This window comes from Poromitra crassiceps (genome assembly GCF_964638095.1).
Source record: "Poromitra crassiceps genome assembly, chromosome: 25".
Taxonomy (NCBI): domain Eukaryota; kingdom Metazoa; phylum Chordata; class Actinopteri; order Beryciformes; family Melamphaidae; genus Poromitra; species Poromitra crassiceps.
The window spans coordinates 4,979,160-5,002,943 of record NC_139649.1 but is presented as its reverse complement, the minus strand read 5'-3'; the positions used below and the strand labels follow the sequence as shown (position 1 = coordinate 5,002,943).

The following is a 23,784-nucleotide window of genomic DNA, read 5'->3' as shown; positions in this document are numbered from 1 at the left end:
ACTGCGGCTCTAAAAGTGCACACTCTGCTCACTGACCTTGTGCACAAGTGAACACTCTGCTCACTGACCTTGTGCAAAAGTGCATACTCTGCTCACTGACCTTGTGCAAAAGTGCATACTCTGCTCACTGACCTTGTGCAAAAGTGCATACTCTGCTCACTGACCTTGTGCAAAAGTGCACTCTGCTCACTGACCTTGTGCAAAAGTGCACTCTGCTCACTGACCTTGTGCAAAAGTGAACATCCTGGTGTCTGACCTTGTGCAAAAATGCATACTCTGCTCACTGACCTTGTGCAAAAAGTGAGCGCCCTGCTCACTGATCTTGTGCAGGAGGTTGTTCAACTTTTTCACTGCCCTAGATGTCAGATCGACTCGTCACCCTGGGATCAGCGCTAATGAGATCGCAGGCTGCTCTCGTCATGTTGGGACTCACAGGGCAACAGGCTGGTGACCCACTTGGGCTCCTGACACAGCGGGGCATGGGGGGCACAGGCTGGTGACCCACATGGGCTCCTGACACAGCGGGGCATGGGGGGCACAGGCTGGTGACCCACATGGGTTCCTGATGACCCACATGGGCTCCTGACACAGCGGGGCATGGGGGGCAACAGGCTGGTGACCCACATGGACACAGCGGGGCATGGGGGGCAACAGGCTGGTGACCCACATGGGCTCCTGACACAGCGGGGCATGGGGGGCAACAGGCTGGTGACCCACATGGGCTCCTGACACAGCGGGGCATGGGGGGCAACAGGCTGGTGACCCACATGGGCTCCTGACACAGCGGGGCATGGGGGGCACAGGCTGGTGACCCACATGGGCTCCTGACACAGCGGGGCATGGGGGGCAACAGGCTGGTGACCCACATGGGCTCCTGACACAGCGGGGCATGGGCCTTGGCGGGGGTCTACACTCTCTGAGTGCCCTTCTAGTTTAACAAGTGCTGCCATAGATGAGAGCAGAACAGGGACAAGATGTTTAAATGCCCCCTCCGGTGTATTTTGTCATTTTGAAGGTATTTCACATGTTTCTGAGTCATGTCCTGACAGTGTTAATTAATCACACTGCTCACCATTTTTTAAACAAATAACTTGATTTTGTGCTCAAGTTCAGAAATTTAAGTTAGTTACTAAAATGGGACGATTATGTATGACTATTAATGGTCATACGTCATGTCAATTTGATTCTGACTAAGGACGAGCTAGCATTTAACTAGCTAGCTATGTTAGCTAAGTGCCGCTTCTACTGTATATGCCGACAACCTGCAATGCCGATAGCCCGCAATGCCGATAGCCCACTACCTTGGGCGGACTAACCCCTAACCCTAACCCTGAGAGAAACCACCCTTTGCCTTCATTGTGGAACTGAGGCGGCGGTCTTGAGCGGACCCCATCGGCATTGCAAGTTGGTCGGCATATAGAAGCGGCACTTAGCTAACGTAGCTAGCGGACCCCGTTAGCTAAGCCCACTGCCTGTTGCTCTAGTCTACTAAACGTCGGGCTCAGTACGCCAGTGATGTGACTGAAATACTAGCTGGTTAGCAAGCATGCATGAGCCATCCATTTTGAAATCCATCGGCCAATTGTTGACATCTCAGAAATAACGTGGCTATTCCTTGCGGGAAGGGACGTCTGGTCACCCTATGTTGACCACCTGTGAAGAACCTGATGTATTTCAAAAATAGATGGCAAAACAGGCTCATTCCTGAACATGTTCCTTGACAGATACACTGAGAGTTGAAGAAGTAGGTTCCTGGCTGCTTTGTGTGAGGTGTTGGTACAGGACCTGTGTGTTAGATAGAGAAAACCCCAGTGACCATAAATCAGACACCAATCACCTCTCCAAGTTGTTTTGGGTGCCTATTCATAACCGACGTGTATGTGTGTGTGAATTTGTACGGATATTTGTGTGTGTGCATATTTCCATGGAATTGGGGCTGGGATCAGATCGTCAGGCAGGTCAGGAGCAGAGGAGGAACTGGGATCAGATCGTCAGGCAGGTCAGGAGCAGAGGAGGAACTGGGATCAGATCCAAACTCATGTTCTACATCTGATATCAGACACCGGCATCTGGGGCATACATGGACTTATACACACACACACACACACACACACACACACACACACACACACACACACACACACACACACACACACACACACACACACACACACAAAGACAGTTTGTAGCTACAATATAAGGGAAGAAGAACAGGTTTCTTTATGAATAGATACAACAGTGGGGAGGTTAACCCACTAAACGATCCCCTTTTCACAACACGTCATACACTGTACATCCAAAGTTACATAGATCCTAGTCTCGCTGGCCAACCTCCCCTCACTTCCGGGAGAGGAGTCTGGCGACGCAGGTCTCCATTGTGGAATTGCGATGGGTGGCGCTTAGCGGCAGTGCCGTTGGAAAATAGTTTCCAACAATCCAACTTGCCGTTTTCAGCGTGTAGCAACGAGCTAGCGTGTAGGTTTCTGCCGTTAGCTTGCTAGCTAGTTAGCGTTGTTGTTTTCACTGAGGCGGCAGGGCACTATTTACAGCGACACACAGGGAGGAGGGAGCGGAAGCCGCTCTGATTGACGTGGTCAGAGCCAATGACAGAGCTTGTAATAAGCGGGAAGCGGACATCCGGCAGCGACTGAAACAGTCGCTCCAATGGGAGAGCAGCTGTAGAGCAGGGGAGGGCTTATGCCAGCAGCCTGTTTCCGTGCGGCCAGACTCCTCTCACAGAAGGGAGGGGAGGCTAGCCAGCGAGACTACATAGATCCCTACAGTATGTTACGCCCAGCGCACAGCGGCGCAGCACAAGCGCCATTGCTAGTTTCCAACCGACGCAGTTGTTATTCTCACACCCACGTTGTTTAGAAAATGCACTTGTGCTCATCTGTGCGCCCATGGGTGTGTTGCTCTGAACATGAGGTGTGGTCAGGCGCAGCGCTGCGTGGCTATCCTGAGGCAGAGGATGGGAAAAGGCAGAAATGTGTTTTTGATGTTTTGATGTAGGCGTTTTGGCTCTATGGCCTCCTGCTTTACTGCAGACTTCCATAGACCCTTTTGACAGCAAGTTTTTTTGAGGTGGTAAAGCATGAAAGTAAAGCAGGTGTAACCAATAGCAATAATGATGCTTCCATTCAATCTCGGTGTTCCAGTGACAGGGCCCGCATTTGTTATTGGTTGGTTATACCTGCTTTACTTCCTGCTTTACCACCTCTAAACGGTCGCTGTTAACTCATTGAATGCCATGGACGTCCTTCGACGTCCAATTAAATAGTGACGTAGAATGCCACGGACGTCCTTCGACGTCCAATGCGTTTTTTGACGGTGGGACGTCGATCAAAGCCTTCCGCAGCTCCTGTACAACTATAGTAGCTATTGGAGGTGTATAACCTATTTTACGGACTCATTAGGTGGCGACAGTGCTTGCTCGGTGCAGTCCAGATTAGAGACAGGTCCGAGAAACAGCCTAAAAGCCGTGGATCAAAGACAAACCGATACATGCTCCCAGAGCCATTTGCTCTGTCGCGGGAGATTGGCTCCGAACAGGAGTCAATCCGCGCTCACAACTGAGCCCCTCTGTCCCTGTCTGTCTGTCTGTCTGTCTGTATAGTTTCCCCACCCGATTAGCAGACAGGAAAGCAGCCCCTGACGCCAAACCATTCAGCAATCCGGGTTGGCTCTTCCCTGCTGTGGCGCTGAGAGCCGACAGCAGCACACAAACGCAGCAGTCCGAAAATATAATGGTTGCGTGAGGCTGTGTGCAGTGTGGGGAGGAGTTTACGGGGGGAGGGGGGGAGGGGGGTGGTGCCGGGTGGTGCACGCAGGGCATCACACAACAACTACGTCACTACATCAGAAAATATTATCTTCAGACTCAGTGAATGTGCTTGAAATGCTGCATTTCACAAAAGGCGGATTATCTCAGCTAATAATTTGAAAAGCCTGAAAACGCTGAAAACAACCTATCTTCTCCGGCTCATAACTAAAGAACGGAAAATGGTATCAATAAACTTTTTTTTGCTGATGATACAATAGAGCCAGCTCGTTCTTGTGCGTGTTCGGTGTTTACATAGTAATATCACACAATATTCTGTGGGCCTCGAGAAATCACTGAAAACGCTCTGAAAACTCTGGCACTGGGAGCATCCGTTCTCCAAAAGTGGCTGGCACTGAATGAGTTAAAAGGGCCCATTTTCTGCCGATTGGGTGGCAAGCACTTCATATAGTCAATATAAAGCCATACACCCCCTGAAAGCCCTACAGTAGGTCTCTAGTTTGTGGTTGTAAAGTTTCATGAGGCTGTGATTATCCCAGAGGTCACATTAGGTCATTTTATACAGCGTGCTCAAAATTCAACAAGTGGTCTGACTACAATGAAATAGCGACTATGGGGACTAGCATCATCACACATGAATACAATTTGGCTCACTGAATCCACAAGAGTCTCAGCTTTCCAGTCAGACCCAATTTGTGCAATTACAAAACTGTTTAGGGAGCCCAGTGAATGAACCACACCTTAGCTCTCTAAGAGGCCTGAGACCCGCACAGCTCAAATAAAGGAGGATGAAAAGAGGTGAAAGTAACGCAAAGGACAAGAGAGTAGAGAGAGGTTTAGAGAAAGCAGTATACAGAAACCAAAGTCGAGTATTTTACTGAACACCAAAATACAGAAGTTCCTCTCTGTCGACATGACTAATTCTGACCATTCAGCTCCCAGGCTGTCTGGACTGTTAGAAAGGGCTTGTAATGTCCTGAGGCACCTGATGACGGCCAGCGGGTTTTTCCAAAGCCTGGGAAAAACACTGAGAGAGAGAGAGAGAGAGGGAGAGAGAGAGAGAGAGAGAGAGAGAGAGAGATGTGAAAAGAGGAAGAAAAAGTCGATCTTGTTTCCCTGTGTCATTTTCACGTGTTCGGGCACCAAGTCATCGAGAAACATTTTTCCGTGAGCCATGGGCGGCATACAAACCATTACGTTTGGGCAGCAGAAGCTTCAAACGGACGCCTGGGTTTTGCAATTTTCTGAAAAGCTGTGCGCGTGCGCAACAAAATCTCCCTGGCTAAAAAACAAAAAATAAATGAACGTTACAGAACTGACACAGAGAGCAGGCAGCTGTCAAACGGGATGTGCCGTGTTATGTGGTACGTGTCACGCTCTATTGACTGCAATGAATAAAGCTGATCATTCATCAGAAACCTACGGTAGGCGTGTTTATGGGTTTTCTCATAAACCGATAACGGCCTTTATCCAGTAAAGGATGCTGTTTACATGACACTTGATCATCAGGTAACTCTAGAAATCCCATAATAAACGGTTTAGTGTGCATGTAAACACAACGACGGAGTGGCAGCACTCCTCTTCCTAGCACCCAGTGTTGGGCGTAACTCATTACAAAAGTAACATATTACATGTAATATATTACTTTTAGCAGTAACTCAGTAACATAACTTATTACTTATAGGATTTCAGTCATATTATACCAGTTACTTTGTCAAGTAACTCAAGTTACAAATTGAGTTTGATTAAATCAAAGCACATATTTAAAAAAGATACAATCGTTTCCTAATCAAACTGTGTTTTTATGCAAATAACCACTACAGATGACAATAACAAAAGGAAAAGAATAACATTTAGAATTTTGGATGGTTTACACTGACGTAAAGGCGGTTGACATTATTTTTCGGGATGGTTCCCGGGGCGGCGATGTCATTCTGCTGCTGCTGTTGTTTTGGTGAAAGTAATGCAAAAGTATTGTAAAAAGTAACGAGTTACTCTACACAGAAAGTAATATTATAAAGTAACTTATTACTTTCAAATGAAAGTAACTAGTAATATGTAGTATATTACATTTTGAAAGTAACTTGCCCAACACTGCTAGCACCGCATGGTTTTCGGCGGAGCCCTCTGGGTGCCTGCCACACCTCAAGTAGAAAACTGTTCAACTTTTGGAGAAGAGCGCTGTTCATCAATGTCACTTTTTTCGACCGACCCGTCAACATCGAGGAAGAGGCGGGACTGAGAAGATGTTAAAAGCAAAGCCTGGAGAGGTATCCCTGCTTTTTTGGGGGTTCCGGGTGAGAATTCTTTATTGTATTATCTTGTCGGCTGCTTGATGTTAGCTTGGTATTTATCTTGTATGCTAACTAGCTAACGTTAGCTACTGTCTGTGCGCTTTGGAAGTGCTCTGCGCATTCATATTTTCAATATCCAAAGTGCTCTGCCAAGAATGAAAAAAGTTTTCTGAGGTCCACTTTAGACAAGCCGACCGGTGGATGGCAAGCGACTGTCACAACCGCACTATGTTGACATTTTCCCCGCGGCGCAGTCAAGGGCCTCACACACACCATCGCACGTGGCAAACACAATGCAAACATGACACACTCCACTAAACCGGGAGTGCAAAGTGTTCACCTGTTTGTTTCTATGAAGTAGCTCTGTTCTGTTATGAGTGAAGCTAGCCTGCTGTCCACACTGCTGCTCTGTTATGAGTGAAGCTAGCCTGCTGTCCACACTGCTGCTTTTCTCTGTTATGAGTGAAGCTAGCCTGCTGTCCACACTGCTGCTTTTCTCTGTTATGAGTGAAGCTAGCCTGCTGTCCACACTGCTGCTTTTCTCTACTTGCTCGTCATCCAGATGATCTAATGATCGCAGCTCTTCCCACACACAATGTAGCCCTCCTCCCTCCGCTGCGAGCGCAGACTGAATAGGTTTATATTGATGTGCAAATCAGATGTGTTCCGATCAGTTGTCATCAGGCAACTTATGGCACCACACACCCTGCTGTGGAGCAGCCACCCGAAAGCACAAGGGAGATTCCTGCACGGTGACAGACAGCCCAGACAGACAGACAGCCCTACAGACAGACAGCCCTACAGTCAAACAGCCCTACAGACAGACAGCCCTACAGGCAAACAGCCCTACAGACAGACAGCTCTACAGTCAAACAGCCCTACAGACAAACAGCCCTACAGACAGACAGCTCTACAGACAAACAGCCCTACAGACAGCTCTACAGTCAAACAGCCCTACAGACAAACAGCCCTACAGTCAAACAGCCCTACAGACAGACAGCTCTACAGACAAACAGCCCTACAGACAAACAGCCCTACAGTCAAACAGCCCTACAGACAGACAGCTCTACAGACAAACAGCCCTACAGTCAAACAGCCCTACAGTCAAACAGCCCTACACACAAACAGCCCTACAGACAGACAGCCCTACAGGCAAACAGCCCTACAGGCAGACAGCCCTACAGACAAACAGCCCTACAGGCAAACAGCCCTACAGACAAACAGCCCTACAGACAGACAGCCCTACAGACAGACAGCCCTACAGACAAACAGCCCTACAGGCAAACAGCCCTACAGGCAAACAGCCCTACAGACAAACAGCACTACAGACAGACAGCCCTACAGACAAACAGCCCTACAGACAGACAGCCCTACAGACAAACAGCCCTACAGTCAAACAGCCCTACAGACAAACAGCCCTACAGACAGGGAGACCTACAGACAGGGAGACCTACAGACAGACAGCCCTACAGACATCCCTCGAGGTAGACAGCCCTACAGCACACATCATAAATTAACTTGGCAAGATAGCTGCCACATAGATCGCTTCATCATGCGACTGCTTCTGGCAGTGTGTGTGCAGGTGTGTGTGTGTGCGTGTGTGTATGTGAAACATTCAGGTCATGGCATGGATATGCAAACAACAGGTGGCAAACCTGAATGATAATTTCACTCATGAAGACAAAAGAGAGAGAGAGAGAGAGAGAGAGAGAGAGAGAGAGAGAGAGAGAGAGAGAGAGACCATTTACACCTGGCGTTAACATGTGTTTTCTGCCATCAGATTGCAATCTAATGGCAGAAATGGTTGTCCTCTCAATCTGCATACAGTTGCTGTATCCAGATTGAGAGGACACATTGCATTTACACTTGTGTTCAATGTGTACACAACGCATCCCTGACCACCTCCGGAGGTGGTTTGGCCGATCAGATTGCAATCCTTCTTCAATGCGTTTTGGGGGTGTTTACACCTGTACTTTCAAGTGATAAAACACAATCTGATTGCAATCTGATGGCAGAAAACACATGTTAATGCCAGGTGTGAATGGCCTCAGAGAGAGACAGACACACACACACACCCACACACACACACACACACACACACTGTGTGAGAGTTAAGTTGTGGACCAGTGATGTTATTCATGCACAATCACTGGTCCACAACTTAACTCAAATCAACTCAATAATTGTCAAACTAAATGAATGCATGCAAAAATATGCAAAAATAAATCAGCATTGCCCCTAGAAGGCATTGTTTGAGATGGGTTAGGGTTAGGGTTAGGGTTCCAATATTTCCTTCCCTACTGACAGCACAGTCTGTTCAAATGTGGAGCGCTTATAAGGCACCTCACAGTGCCCTCTAGTGGTGCCCTGGTGCCAACACCACTGTCAGCCCTCTGTTTATGAATTAATTTAAAGGCGGTGGGGCAAGCCCAAAACTATACAGGCATCCCATCCCGTCCTCTAGATTTCCCCAAATTAATGTGGCTCGTTGGGTCTGGTCTGTTTGTGGGGTATGGTCTGTGGCTCGTTGGGTCTGGTCTGTTTGTGGGGTATGGTCTGTGGCAGGACATCTTCTTGAGACTATTGAAATAGAAAACCCTGCCCTAAACAGCAGCAAGTGAGATTCTATTCTGGTTTAATTTAAGTTTGTAGTTTAATGAGTTCGATTAAAGAGATACATTAGTTTGGTTTTTAGAATCCCATAGACTTTTTCCATTCCTTCAAACCGCATGCATAAAAATGGCATCTATATGAATTCATCTGACTAGATGTGTAGGAAAAGAAATATAGATAAAATAGTCCAGCTGTCTTGCAAGGCTAGATAAATCACCACTAACTTAACATTTTGGGAGACTTGCCTATTACCTATTTGACATCTTCCCAATAGAAAGACAAGAAGATAGTCCCTTCTCTTCTCTGTGCATGTAATAGAAAAATTGTGAGTGCTAGTTAGCTTAGCACAATGAATGGTAGTCAATGGTATGGCAAGCATCCTCCCGTTAACTTGAGAAAGGGGGCTGCCGCCCCCTCCCACAACGGACCCCCCACTTTACACACCTGGCTCACATTTGTTTGTGGCTGGCTGGTGTGATCCCATCCTCTTTTCGCCAATTGTTGCACTGTTGACCTCATTGTTTTTCCCACACCTATAAATGTATCTATAGAGTAATCATCATCAATAAATATATCATATTAATATAATAAATATATATATATATTATACCTAGGAAATCATAGATCCCCGGAATGCCATCTGTTTGTGGTTGAAAAGTTTCGTGATATATGATATGATATACGTACTGTATGATATAAGTATCTTCACTCTAACTTTAAAATGAACCCGCTGAAGCCTCTGAAACACAGTAGTAACGTTGGCCGTGGACAAGGAGTGGAAAATTGGGGACATTTTCGCGACAGGTCACCAAAAACGGGGACTGTCCCTGAAAATCGGGGACGTCTGGTCACCTGCACATTTAGCCCACTTCGTAGAAAATACCAAGATATATTGTGTTTTGCCATTCAGCCTAAAAGAAAATCCAGAGATATGATCTTTGGTCCATATTGCCCAGCAGCACTAATGGCTCATTTCCACCACATATAACAGCACAGTACAGCTCCACTCTATCTGGTATTACTCGGCTCGACTTGATATAGACTCTGTTTCCATAGCAAGTTTACTTGCCTCCGCCCACACCTGGTCGTCAATGGGACCGCATATCTGCCCTCCGCCCATTGCCGAAGTAGGCTATAAGTATAACGTTAAAAAGAAATCAATACACGGAACTTTTAAACTGATTATGAAATACTGGTGCCTCTAAATGAGCTACAGTGTACATGGGCAAATGTGACAATCGGCTAGGAGAATGGATATCACTTTGTTGTTACTCAAACTCACATGCATGCACTGCGCGGGGACGGGAGAGGCGCTACGAGGAGAACCAAAGGGCTACAAAGGGCTTCCCGAGGAGCGCATGTTAAAGCTGAGCAAGGAGATCGATTTTATTTCACCAGCGCCGAAGGCAGCAACACAAAAGACTGATGGAAATAACATAATATAAGAGAAGGTAAGCCCCCACTAAACTGGTATGCAGCGCTGCATTGACAGTCAGACAGTAAACACGATTCTGCCTGACCAATCAGTCGTCTAGAATGTTTTCACGTCACCGTATAAACCCGGGTTCGCAGAATAGAACCCCGACGAGGCAGGGACCAAAAGTAGCACCACTCAGCCTCAAATCTAACCGGGCTGGGCCGGTTTTTACCGGTGGGATGAGACCATTTATCGAGTCGAGCGGAGCGGGACCGCGCTACTAGCTGCGATGGAATTGGGCCATTTGTCTCTTGTCCACAAGTTCCCAAAACAGCAGGAGAAAACAAACCAAGGGTCAGTCATATCATACATCCAGAGAACACTTTATTCATTCAGTTTTCTAAAATAAAAAGAACTCCTTGTTTTTATGTAATACAGTGACCACGTCCTGAGTCTGGACAGCTGAGATTCCTGTACGCTTCTGAGAGCATCCAATTGACAAGAGAGACAGACGGACAGTCACACCATACAGAGACAGTCGCACCATGCAGAGAGAGACAGACACACCATACAGAGACAGTCACACCATGCAGAGAGAGACAGACACACCATACAGAGAGAGACAGTTGTATCAGGAGACAGGTGCAGAGCTGCTGAACTCTCCTCTGGTCACCAGGAAACATGACAGACTATAGACATGTTGCAGCCACAGTGTCAGAAGTCTTAGCTAACAGCTCTGTGGGAGAACCGTGTGAGGTCTTAGCTAACCGCTCTGTGGGAGAACCGTGTGTAAACGTGTTGGTACATATAACATAATTTATTAATATAGATGCAGCATTCGAGTGAAAACCGAGACAGAGATAAATATAGAGAAGCAGCATCTTGTTCTCTTCTCGTGTGTGTGTGTGTGTGTCTCCACAATTGCATGTACAACAGGAAGTGGGAGGAGCTCTCAGAAGCGATAGAACTTGCTTTCGGATTGGTTGGTTAGCTGGGTATGAGATTGTCGAGGTTGGCAAGGTGTGTGTGTGTGTGTGTGTGTGTCAATGCGTAAAAATCAGGTTTGAAAGTCCCTGACTGCTTATACTGAGCATGTAGAAACAGAATTCGGCCAGACAAATAATTTGAGAGAGGAAGGAAGAAAGGAAGAGGAGGAAGGTGTGTGTGTGTGTGTGTGTGAGAGAGAGAGAGAGAGAGAGAGAGATGGAAGAGGAGCAGCCGCTTAGGAGTGTAGCCAGAGACGGATAATTTAGAGACACTCCACTCCAGGCTCTGCCGATAGTAAGAAATGGTACTCTTCCTGTCTCCTAAATGAGCGTGGTTATCAGCTTGTGATTGGCTGTGTGTCAATGGTATGAACCTTCATTGGCTGACCAGTCTCCTAAGGGGGAGTGGCAGTGGCGAACCAGATACAGGAAGTGACTATATTGGAAAGACTGTTGCGCTCCATCTTAGAAGCCAACATGATGAACAGAGAAGAGCGGCAGAAAGAGAAAACAAAAAACGAGAGAAGTGGACAGAAAGAGAGAGAGGGGGGGGGGGGGAGTCTGTGGGTGTGGTCTCTCTTCTGGGCTCAGAGACCTGCGTCATTGTAGGTGGGCGTGGCCACCTTGAGGATGCTCTGTGCATTGTCTTCCAGCAGAGGGCGCCACTTCACCTCTCCTGTCAGCAGCAGGTCATCCCCATCCAGGGCGTCGATGAACTGCATCTATATACATACACACACACACACACACACACACACACACACACACACACACACACACACACACACACACACACACACACACACACACACACACACACACACACACACACACACAATGTTATAGGGTCAAAGGTCATTGTCCTCCAGTCAGCTGATGTACTGCATCTGGCAATAAGTCGAGATAAATGAATTAAATGAAAGGCCAGGCTTTCCACATGCTAAACACCCTCTGAGGTCATAACATGGCTAAGGTGAAGCCACACCCTCCACTGATGTCATAATATGGCTGAGGTGAGGCCACGCCCACCTCTGATGTCATAACATGGCTGAGGTGAGGTCGTTAGCAAACTGAATGGAGCTGGGGGTCACTGTGAGGCCTGTGTGTGTGTGTGTGTGTGTGTGTGAGTGACACGGCACAGTGACTCTGTCCTGACTGCATTGTTTACCTTGCTTGTGGATGTGTGTGTGTGGGAGACTGTATTTCTAACACACATGCCAAGACACACACACACACACACACACACGCGCAACTAGTGAGTGTTGCTGCCATGTCATGTGTTTGTTTTCTGATGTAAGATTCCGAATGTTACACACACACACACACCTCAATGGCTGATTGAGTTGGACATGGCTTCCATGACCTTTGACACACCTGTGTGTGTGTGTGTGTGTGCGCACACGCGTGTGTGTGTGCGCGTGCGTGTGCCTGTGAGAGAGAGAGAGAGAAGAGGAGACTGGAGGTCATGGAGCAGACACAGATGCAGCCTGCAGGTGGAGTGTGTTTTCACTCTCACAGAGGGAGAGAACATATTCAGAGAGGAGAGGAGGCCACTCAGTGCCCAGTGGGCACAAACGCACAAACCGTTAGAAAAGAGTGTGGAATTTAAGTCTCCCAATACAGCCAGCATTTCGCCTCATATTGACCCAATATCTGCTGGCAGCATGGGCTTTAATTAGGGATGTCATATGGGCACATCATGGCTATCTGCTGATAAAGGCGGTCAAATGAAACACAGGGCTGACACTCTTTGCTAATCATACATTTCAAGCACTTTTCAAGAACTAATTCTGGCTGGTGACGCGGCCAATTTCCATGTTTCAACATGGACTCCACACGGTGCACATGACCACAGCATCTCATGTTTCAACATGGACTCCACACGGTGCACATGACCACAGCATCTCATGTTTCAAGATGGACTCCAAACGGTGCACATGACCACAGCATCCCAACATATTGGATAGTTCATTATTTCATAGTGATAGCTGCTTGTGGTTGGCATAGAGACAGTCCGCATGTCTGGGAACGCCCACAAAATGTTAAACGGCTGGCGCGCGAGTGGGGTAAAACCGCCGATATATCTCATGGGCTGACTCACCAAAGGACGGTGCTGCGGCTCTAAACTACAGGTTTGGGGGTTCTAGAGCAGAACACAAGACGTCTGCTCAGATGTGCGTTTACTGCGGTGGTTAAATCCCCGATCGTGTCTGCCTGGGCTGGGCTATCAGCTAAATTCTAACTTTGCTGAATGGATAGAACGGGGGTTTTTACCCCACCCTGACCCCGCCCCCAGCCAGGCTGAGCCAGCTAAACCAGCGTCTATTGTGGGCGTTCCTAGAGTCTGTATGGGCGTTCCCAGACATGCGGACTGTCTCTATACTTGACGATAGCTTGCCCCACCGTGGGCTGTGTGTGTCACCTGTCCAGAACCAGAGAGAGGGAAGCTACTGTAAACAATGTGGGTTACCTAGGCAACCAGCCACATGTTTGAGTTAAGAATGCCTACGAGAGAGCACAACAGCCAATGACAACACAGTGATCAGAAAATTGTGTAGCTTGTAGCCTGCACAGAGTAATACTGTAGATATGAAGAAAGTGTGTACACACACACACACACACACACACACACACACACACACCTGTTTGCGTACGTATTCCACCATGAGTTCCAGCTGTTTGGGGTCTTCACACTGACGATTGAACATATTCCTCCACAGAGCTGCTGCTAACACACAGTCATCAGAGAGGATGCCCTACACACACACACACACACACACACACACACACACACACACACACACACACACACACACACACACACACACACACACACACACACACACACACACACACACACACACACACACACACACACATCCAAACATTGTCATTCTCTGTCAAAGTCAAATCTTTTAAGAATAATGTCATAAAACAAAATTACACATACTACATGTAATAATCCAATTTAGGGCTGGGCGATAAGTCAACATTATCATTTATCGTCTTTCAGTGGGATCTTATCATGATATGAAGATATTTTAATATCATGACACATTTCTGCCGTCTAAATAGAAGATTAACCCAATTTTACAAACAACAAAAATCTGATCAAATGAGGTACGGTAGGAATATGATTTAAAATTGTTTTGTTTGACATCACTCTCTTACCTCATCATATCCAAATATAGCTGCATAGAAGGTCTCTGTCATTGCTTTCATGCTTTCCTTTCTATGGATGGCATCAATCTACGAGAGAGAGACAGGGAGGGAGAGAGAGAGAGGGAGGGAGGGAGAGAGAGAGACAGGGAGGGTGAGAGAGAGGGGGAGGGAGGGAGAGAGAGAGAGAGAGAGAGAGGGAGAGAAAGAGACAGGGAGGGCGAGAGAGGTATTTTGTAACAGAACTGGCAACATGGAGGACATACTGTACAAAAATGTGCTTAGAAGAGCATAAAAAGACAAGACTGTGGCTGTTCACACTGGACGACGTGTGTATTTCAGATCAGAACGCTTTGGAAATCATGTCGAGAGCGCTTCCAATGCGCACAGACCAGCGCACGGAGTGTCTTGTGTGTGTGTGTGTGTGTGTGTGTGTCTGTGTGTGTGTGTGTTTTGTTTTTCCCTGCTGTTATGATCACCCGCAGTTACCCTTTCACGTGTAGATATAATATTCACTGTTATTGATTATGGCTGGATTATTAAATTACAGATATTCTACTCAAGTACTTTAAATTGTACACTGAGTGAATTCAGATGTTTGTTTTTGCACACTGCACTGAAAACAGCACAGTAGCATTGGGACTGCTCGCTAACAGGTCCAGAATCACTTCCGCATTAAAGGAGAATTCCTGTTTTTTACACCCCAGACCTTATTTTTAAGCAGCAAGAAGCGCTTCTGTTTGGTAACAGAACAGGGGCCGGTTGCACCAACTGGTCTTACGCTGGTCTTAAGCTAAGTTGGTTATAACTTTACGACCTAACAGCTACGCCGGTTGCACCAAGATGGCTTAAGCCTTCTTTTCACTACGCCCAGGCGTAAGAGTTACGCCTGGTCAGGAGGAGGCGTAGAGCCTGCCTGTAACAGAGATCTCCGCGGAGACCTTTTTGAGTCATTTTACCGTCATCGTCGTAACACAGCCAGTTCTCCGTCTTTGAAGCACGGTGTTAGATTATAACTAACTAGTTGTGTGGCTTAGCCTTCCCAAATGTTGCCGTTAATTTTTTTTAGAATTTAATACATAGAATTGGGAACGTTACATTCAATTTCATTCAGACTGCCTGACACTAATCGCCGCCGCCATTTTCCCCAGGGGCTTCTACAGGAGGAGGGGGGTGGGAGGAGGGAGGGTGTAGTGACGCACATACAGTAGTGGGTGACGGCGCGAGGCACATTTGTGGGCCAATCAGAGGGCATTCCCCGACAATTCACATGAACGCGCATTGCATTGAAGAGAAAACCACAGAAGAAGAACATAAGCACATCCGGGGCAGGTCAGAGTTGACTCCGTCTGTTGTGTTGTGTAGCTTAGCAGCCTAGCTTAGATATGATCTGATTTCAAGATTATGGTCGATTCAATTCAATTGCCGCTCGTATGGAATAAGGCCATATATCGATTACAAACAGCAGGGGGAGATAAAGCGGGAGGTGTTATCTGTGACGGACACTACAGCAAACGGAGCAGGCTGTCGGCAGCACGGAGGGTCGTTACATCGCTAATTCATGTTCTCATAATTATATAACAACCATAATGAGCCGCGACGTGACAGAGAATACGTTATTTACAGTGTGAACGATGTATGCCCCGTTTACGCCCGTTTAGGCCAGTTCCAGGACTCTACTCGGATCTGAATATCTTCTAGGGGATCAGAATGACACCAAAGTTATTTGGGTGAGTAGGACATCATATTTTAAGCTGGAAATAAGGTCTGGGGTGTAAAAAAACAGGAATTCTCCTTTAAGGACGCCCAATCTGGTGGCTCGTTAGTGCAGTGGCCAATTACATTCAATCGGCGCTCAAGACTGGCCAATTGAATTAGACAGGTGAAGACGATCCACACGGTTTTGGCCTATATAGCCAATTTCACCTTTGATAACAACTGTACGGGGGGGGTGGATTTTTATATAACTCGCCCATTTAGAGTCAAATAGACGCTATACAAGACCCTCATTAATGTTTTAGTTGCACCTATGTTTACCCTGCCTTTTAGACACAAAATGGCTGCTGTGAAAAAGGTCAATGGTGTGGTGTGTGGTGTGTGTGTGTGTGTGTGTGTGTTGCTTGGTGTCGGCTGGCAGCAGGTAGGAACACGGAGAACATGACCAATGTTTTCACTGCTCCAACCACAATTAGCATGAAACTTAAGAACAACTGCAATCACTGCTGCACTCTGTGTGTGTGCTGTAAAAATATGTGCTTGATTATGAACATTTTGTGTGGGCTGTAGGCCAGGTTCTTCCATTTCTCTCTCACTCTCTCTCACACACACACACACACACACACACACACACACACACACACACAGTATAGATCTTTGTAATATAACTTGAGAAACATACGTCCCCGATACAGACACGTTTACTGCATAATGTTGATGGGCCAGTCTTTCAGAAGGGGACATTTACACCAGTGGTTCTCAAAGTGGGGTCCGGCGCCCCCCAGGGGTCCTTGAGGGGGTTCCAGGGGGTCCCCAGCAAAAAGGGGAATACTTTTTTTTTTTTTTACCACAATTCGATCCACATTTGGTAACACAATGACAGAATGTGTGACTATTTTGCTCATGCTTTTCATTAGGGCTGTGAATCTTCACTGACCTCACGATTCGATTACGATTCATCTGTCAACGATTCGATTAGATTCCACGATGCATCTGGATACAGCTCAAAAGTATGGCAGCTCCAAGTATCAAATCCTCAATTTTCTATATTTTTACTGCACACGGCTACTTTTCATCAATTAATACAAGCAGTCAGATAAATATGAAGTCCCTTTTTGACTTAGAAAGTGCATTAAAATCTGAATGTCAACAGAAATTTAAAAATAAACGATTCAATGATTCATCTGTAAACGATTTGATTCACACGTCCGCATCTCGATGCATCGATTAAACGATTAATTTTGACACCCCTACCTTTCATACAGGTTCTGTAATCAAACTTTTAAAAGCAACAATCTGATCAGACGGGGGTCTGTGGTCTAACTTGTGTGCGTTTAGGGCTCCTCCTTGACGTGAAAAGGTTTGAGAGCCACTGATTTAAACATAGCAGAGAATAATATCACATGACACAATATTACAGTGTCTGCACCAGGTGGGAGCCAGCAGGGGGTGCCTGGTGAGAGGCGAGGGTAACAGCCAGCAGGGGGTGCCTGGTGAGAGGCGAGGGTAACAGCCAGCAGGGGGTGCCTGGTGAGAGGCGAGGGTAACAGCCAGCAGGGGGTGCTGGTGAGAGGCGAGGGGAACTCAAACCACAGGTGTGCTTTCAAAACAAATGGTCTGGAAAACAAGCATCCACAACAGGTCCACGTCTGCCTATAATGTGAGACATGACTGAGCCCTGTAGGGCCGCTCTGTTTTCTCTTGTCCCGCCTCGTATGGAGGTCAGAGGTCAGGGTCAGCTACAAAACTCAGAATACAGTACTACCGCAGGAATGAGTCTGGAAGACCTGGACATTAGCATTTCTGGCTCGTACGTGTAAAAGTCAAAGATTTTTTTTTGTACGGGAATTTCGGTCAAATGCATGAAATGAGGTTTGCGGTCAACAAAAGTTTATGAAACGGCAAAGTTTGTCTTCAGCAAGATAATCTCGGCAAATAAGGACCACCTTATGACTTTGGAAGCGTAAATTGTGTGTGTTTTTTAACACGATTTTCAGGAAACGCTTCAAAAGTCATAAAAGTGGTCCTCATTTGTGGAGATTATTTTGCTGAACACACACAGCATGAGATATGTGCATTCAAGCCTGTTAGTATGGACTAGTGCTGCACGATTTGGGGAAAAGGTGCGATTATTGTGGACAATATTGCAATTGCGATATAATAAACAAATGGTATCTAGGAATGTGCCGGTTATGAGTTTTTGATGGCATGACTACCTTGGACAAAAATACCATGCTTTCACAGTATCAGACTAAAATACATGAAACATATTAAAATATATAAAAAAATAAATAAATAAAACAATTTGAAATAAATGTATCTTTCAAAAAATATAAAACATTTTATGATCAGAATACAGCATATATATATTTTTTTTATAAAACCTTTACAAATTATATAGCCATGTACTCTTCACAACATCCTGTGATATCAGTCTATGTTTGAGTAGTGTCCTCTAGTAAGAGAGTGGCGTCAGCGGAGGACTAAAATGCGAGACTCATTAGCCAATGAACAGCCAGGAATGGGTCTTGCGCTACTTTTGCATGCTAAAATAAAGCTGATAATGTACAATTTGATTCAAGGGATGAAAAACCCTTTCAAAGTACAACACAAACTGTCTATTTTGCTGCAACTCCACAGTGCTGCTTTTTTTACTCAAGAGTTCCACTTTCTACTTCCTGGAAAAAAACTGGTCCATTGGAGTGAATGGAGATGCCGGAACTCTTCTATTATACGGCTCTGTGTTTGAGACATGTGCCTGCCTCAAACAGACAAAAGAAACTGCAGCACTGTGTTACAGCACATAGGCTGAGTAAGATGGCTCACATTGCAAAGTTAGTTACACGTCTGTCCAGTAATACAATGAGTAAGACACACCCAGTTTATTTCTTTTGTAGCAACAGATTACACTTGACCTTAAACACCACACTCACCTGACTCGTCTTCTTTTAGAGAGAGCCTGGTGACACGAGGTTACAGCACGTTAACATGGCGTCACCAGGCTCTCTCAAAGGAGGTTACATGCAGACACTGAAGGCGAGCTGACAGACTAGGGCTGGGTATTGGCAAGGATCTCACGATACGATACGTATCACGATACTTGGGTCACGATACAGATTGTATCCCGATAAATTGCGATGCGATACACATTGCGATATATTGCGATATTCTACAGAATTTACTCAAAATTAAATAATAGAGCTAAAGATACAACACACTGTGTACCACCCAGGTAGTGTAATAATATGTATTGTACATCACATTATACTGATAAGTTAGTGGACAAATTTAGTCAAAACTACTGAGTGTTGAGTGTTACTGAACGCATCGATATGGGAAATATCAATACAGTATCGATTAGGGGTGGGAATCACCAGATGCAGAGGCCTGGCATGGCATGGCCTGCAACATATATATATTTTTTTAATATCGCGATACTTGGCATCCAAGTATCGATACAGTATCGGGAAATAAAATATCGCGATATATTGCCGTATCGATTATATTGCCCAGCCCTATGACAGACTGGAGTGTTTTTTCTCTGTACACTTAAACGTGCACTAGTTCTGCATAAGCACCCGCAGCTCTCTCATTCTTTTACCAACTTTCTCACTAATCACATGGCTGTGTTTACATGCTTTTCTGATCGGCTAGTGGCTTAGCTTAGCCAGCTGTTAGCGATCTCATGGCTGCTCTCTCTAGGTAAGATGTTATATGTTTGTGTTAACGTTATACACAACATTACTGTATTTGCAGGAGTGGGAGAAGTCTCCTGCCGCTAGTGTTGATGTCCAGTGTGGTGGCAGAGAAACGTGTGTTTGTTTATCTGCTGCGTCGCGTGTAATGTTAGACGAGGCACACGCAAACATAAATAAATCAATATATATTATATAATATATCAATAATCGCACCCTTTTGCGGTTATGTAATCACATGTGCGGACATCGCGATTGAGATTGCGATTCGATGAATCGTGCAGCACTAGTATGGACATAGGTTTTTGCTTGAGCGCAGCTGCAACACTCGGGACAGACATCACTTTCCTTTTAAGACGCTGGTTTAGAACGAATCCGTGTCGTGGGGATGTAGCCTGTGGTGTGTGTGTGTGTGTGTGTGTGTGTATGTATGTGCGTGTGTGTGTGTGTGTGTGTGTGTGTGTGTGTGTATGTATGTGCGTGTGTGTGTGTGTGAGAGGAGGCCTCAACTCAAATAAGGATATATGCATGTGTATGTACGTATGCTGACAAAAAGCAGTTCACATGCACAGCTGTGAAAACACCTGCAGCCCCACATGCTCCGCCCATCACGCACACACGCACAGTGCACACACACACACACACACACACACACACACACACACACACACACACACACACACACACACAGTAATCTCTCATGTGTGACCTCTTTCTGTCAGGCCAGGCTAGAGGAGTCAAACTACAGACCTCATTGTAAACAGTGATCTTGACCTTGGCTCCCGGCCAGCCATCCTGCTCTGTTAACATCAGGCGTAACATAGAGACATGTGATTGCTTCGCCCTCCGCCTGCAAGCCACACTGACGCCCCCTGCAGGCAGCCGCTCTCAGTGACTTGGATTATATACAGTATGTGGCGACTGGCAGCGTTGAAGTGTTTTTATAAGGAAATTTAACCTTTTCATCCAGCGGCCAAATTGACTGGCGGACCCCAAAGCTCACCTGCTGCTCTCACTGGCTCACTGTTCAGCAGGCAGAGAGAGAGAGAGAGAGAGAGTCTCACTGTTCAGCAGGCAGAGAGAGAGAGAGAGAGTCTCACTGTTCAGCAGGCAGAGAGAGAGAGAGAGAGAGAGAGAGAGTCTCACTGTTCAGCAGGCAGAGAGAGAGAGAGAGAGAGAGTCTCACTGTTCAGCAGGCAGAGAGAGTCTCACTGTTCAGCAGGCAGAGAGAGAGAGTCTCACTGTTCAGCAGGCAGAGAGAGAGAGAGTCTCACTGTTCAGCAGGCAGAGAGAGAGAGAGTCTCACTGTTCAGCAGGCAGAGAGAGAGAGAGAGAGAGAGAGTCTCACTGTTCAGCAGGCAGAGAGAGAGAGAGAGAGTCTCACTGTTCAGCAGGCAGAGAGAGAGTCTCACTGTTCAGCAGGCAGAGAGAGTCTCACTGTTCAGCAGGCAGAGAGAGAGAGAGAGTCTCACTGGCTCACTGTTCAGCAGGCAGAGAGAGAGTCTCACTGGCTCACTGTTCAGCAGGTAGAGACAGAGAGTCTCACTGGCTCGGTCCACCGATATTATCGGCTTATATCGGCCGATAAGCGATATATCGGTATCAGTCGTTATGTTGGCCGATTTTTTTTTATAGACAGCATGTTGTGTATATTTGATCTTTTTTTTTTATTCTTCTTCTATTTGTGTTTTTCTATTTCTAGTTATTTATAATTATTAAATTCCTAGTGAAGTTTACTATTTCATTGCATTGATGTAATTCTGGACAATAAAGTTGATTGATAAGCTGTAAAATATCCTGCCTACATTACATATCTCAAGTCATGTCAAGTCATATCTTTGTCAAGTGTTTGATATTTGAGGGATCATTGCAACAACAAAAAAAAGTGTAATATAATGTGTGCATATATAATATAAGAATATATATTTTACTCCCTAATATCGGTATCGGCATAAAAAAATCCAGTATGGGTCGGGCTCTAAGAGAGAGAGAGAGAGAGAGAGAGAGGCTGTCACAGGGTTGCTGTGTGACCTGCTGAAGCAGGCAAACTGAACAGCACTTGGCTGCAGGCTGGTGTTAATGTTGCACCCTATAATGAAAGATTACGCCCTATAATGAAAGATTACGCCCTATAATGCAAAGCCAGTGTGTTCACACCATCAGCGGTTCTCACACTTGTTTTGGGCTTCAGTACCACCTTTCCCCGATTTCTCAATCCAAGGACGCCCTTCACCCGACTACAGCGTTTATTCAGCTTAGAAAACAGCAAAATAAAACTACAGCACATGATGCAATGACCAACCTGTTTAAGAATATAACATTACAACATAAGAAATGGAGTGAAAGAGTTGCAATTAGGACGGACACGTGGGTCACAGTGACCTTGAACTTTGACCTTTGACCACCAAAATCGAAGCAGCTCCTCGTTGAGTCCAAGTGGCCGTTTGAGCCAAATCTTGAAGAAATTCCGTCTAGGCGTTCCTGAGATATCGCGTTCACGAGCATCGGACGGACGGATGGACAACCCGAAAACATAATGTCTCCGGCCGCGGCTATCACCGGCGGAGGCATAGAAACACTAAGTGAATCAGCCATAGTGTTCAGAGTACATTCAGAGTATATGTTTGCTATCACATATGATCCACACACTCCGGACGCTTCATGTTACAAGCAACATTGTTTTATGGCTGATTTCAGAGACATTAGAAATTGAGGAACATAACTTTCACTTGCACAGCACACACACACACACACACACACACACACACACACACACAGAATTACAGTATGTTTTTTCCTCTATGTTCCTGGACAGTTAAGTCTAGATTTGTGTGTATGAGAAAGTCTTTCTGAAAGCGAGAGAAGCCAAGCTTTAAGTCTGTGAGGTCAGCGAGGCGAGCGTGATGTCACTTCCTGGAGCTGCTCCACTGAGAAAGAATAGAGGGGAGGACTGTGGAGCAGCGACAGCCGCCAGGCTGCCTCTCCTGGGACCTGCTCAGAAGCCTTGGCACCAGGAGGCTGCGTCTCCTGGGACCTGCTCAGAAGCCTTGGCACCAGGAGGCTGCCTCTCCTGGGACCTGCTCAGAAGCCTTGGCACCAGGAGGCTGCCTCTCCTGGGACCTGCTCAGAGGCCTTGGAACCAGGAGGCTGCCTCTCCTGGGACCTGCTCAGAAGCCTTGGAACCAGGAGGCTGCGTCTCCTGGGACCTGCTCAGAAGCCTTGGAACCAGGAGGCTGCCTCTCCTGGGACCTGCTCAGAAGCCTTGGAACCAGGAGGCTGCGTCTCCTGGGACCTGCTCAGAAGCCTTGGAACCAGGAGGCTGCGTCTCCTGGGACCTGCTCAGAAGCCTTGGCACCAGGAGGCTGCCTCTCCTGGGACCTGCTCAGAAGCCTTGGCACCAGGAGGCTGCCTCTCCTGGTACCTGCTCAGAAGCCTTGGCACCAGGAGGCTGCGTCTCCTGGGACCTGCTCAGAAGCCTTGGAACCAGGAGGCTGCCTCTCCTGGGACCTGCTCAGAACAGAAGCCTTGGAACCAGGAGGCTGCTTCTCCTGGGACCTGCTCAGAAGCCTTGGAACCAGGAGGCTGCCTCTCCTGGGACCTGTTCAGAAGCCTTGGAACCAGGAGGCTGCTTCTCCTGGGACCTGCTCAGAAGCCTTGGAACCAGGAGGCTGCCTCTCCTGGGACCTGCTCAGAAGCCTTGGAACCAGGAGGCTGCGTCTCCTGGGACCTGCTCAGAAGCTTTGGCACCAGGAGGCTGCCTCTCCCGTGACCTGCTCAGAAGCCTTGGAACCAGGAGGCTGCGTCTCCTGGGACCTGCTCAGAAGCCTTGGCACCAGGAGACTGCCTCTCCTTGGACCTGCTCAGAAGCCTTGGCACCAGGAGACTGCCTCTCCTGGGACCTGCTCAGAAGCCTTGGAACCAGGAGGCTGCGTCTCCTGGGACCTGCTCAGAAGCCTTGGCACCAGGAGACTGCCTCTCCTGGGACCTGCTCAGAAGCCTTGGAACCAGGAGGCTGCGTCTCCTGGGACCTGCTCAGAAGCCTTGGAACCAGGAGGCTGCCTCTCCTGGGACCTGCTCAGAAGCCTTGGCACCAGGAGGCTGCCTGCTGGGGTAGAACTCTTGT

At 46.9% G+C, this 23,784-nt stretch overlaps 1 protein-coding gene across 1 annotated transcript in view; it reads right to left on the bottom strand.

The window, feature by feature from the left end:
• Positions 1–10,488: 10,488 nt before the first annotated feature.
• The window catches only part of uqcc1 (ubiquinol-cytochrome c reductase complex assembly factor 1), a 29,246-nt gene continuing 15,950 nt past the window's right edge, over positions 10,489–23,784 (bottom strand). Inside the window, exons 7-9 of the mRNA XM_083660720.1 lie at positions 14,263–14,340; positions 13,734–13,847; positions 10,489–11,813 (exon numbers count right to left, since the gene is read on the bottom strand). Coding sequence (XP_083516846.1) covers positions 11,679–11,813; positions 13,734–13,847; positions 14,263–14,340 — 327 coding nt within the window. The 3' untranslated portion in view covers positions 10,489–11,678. The remainder of the gene's footprint in view (positions 11,814–13,733; positions 13,848–14,262; positions 14,341–23,784) is intronic.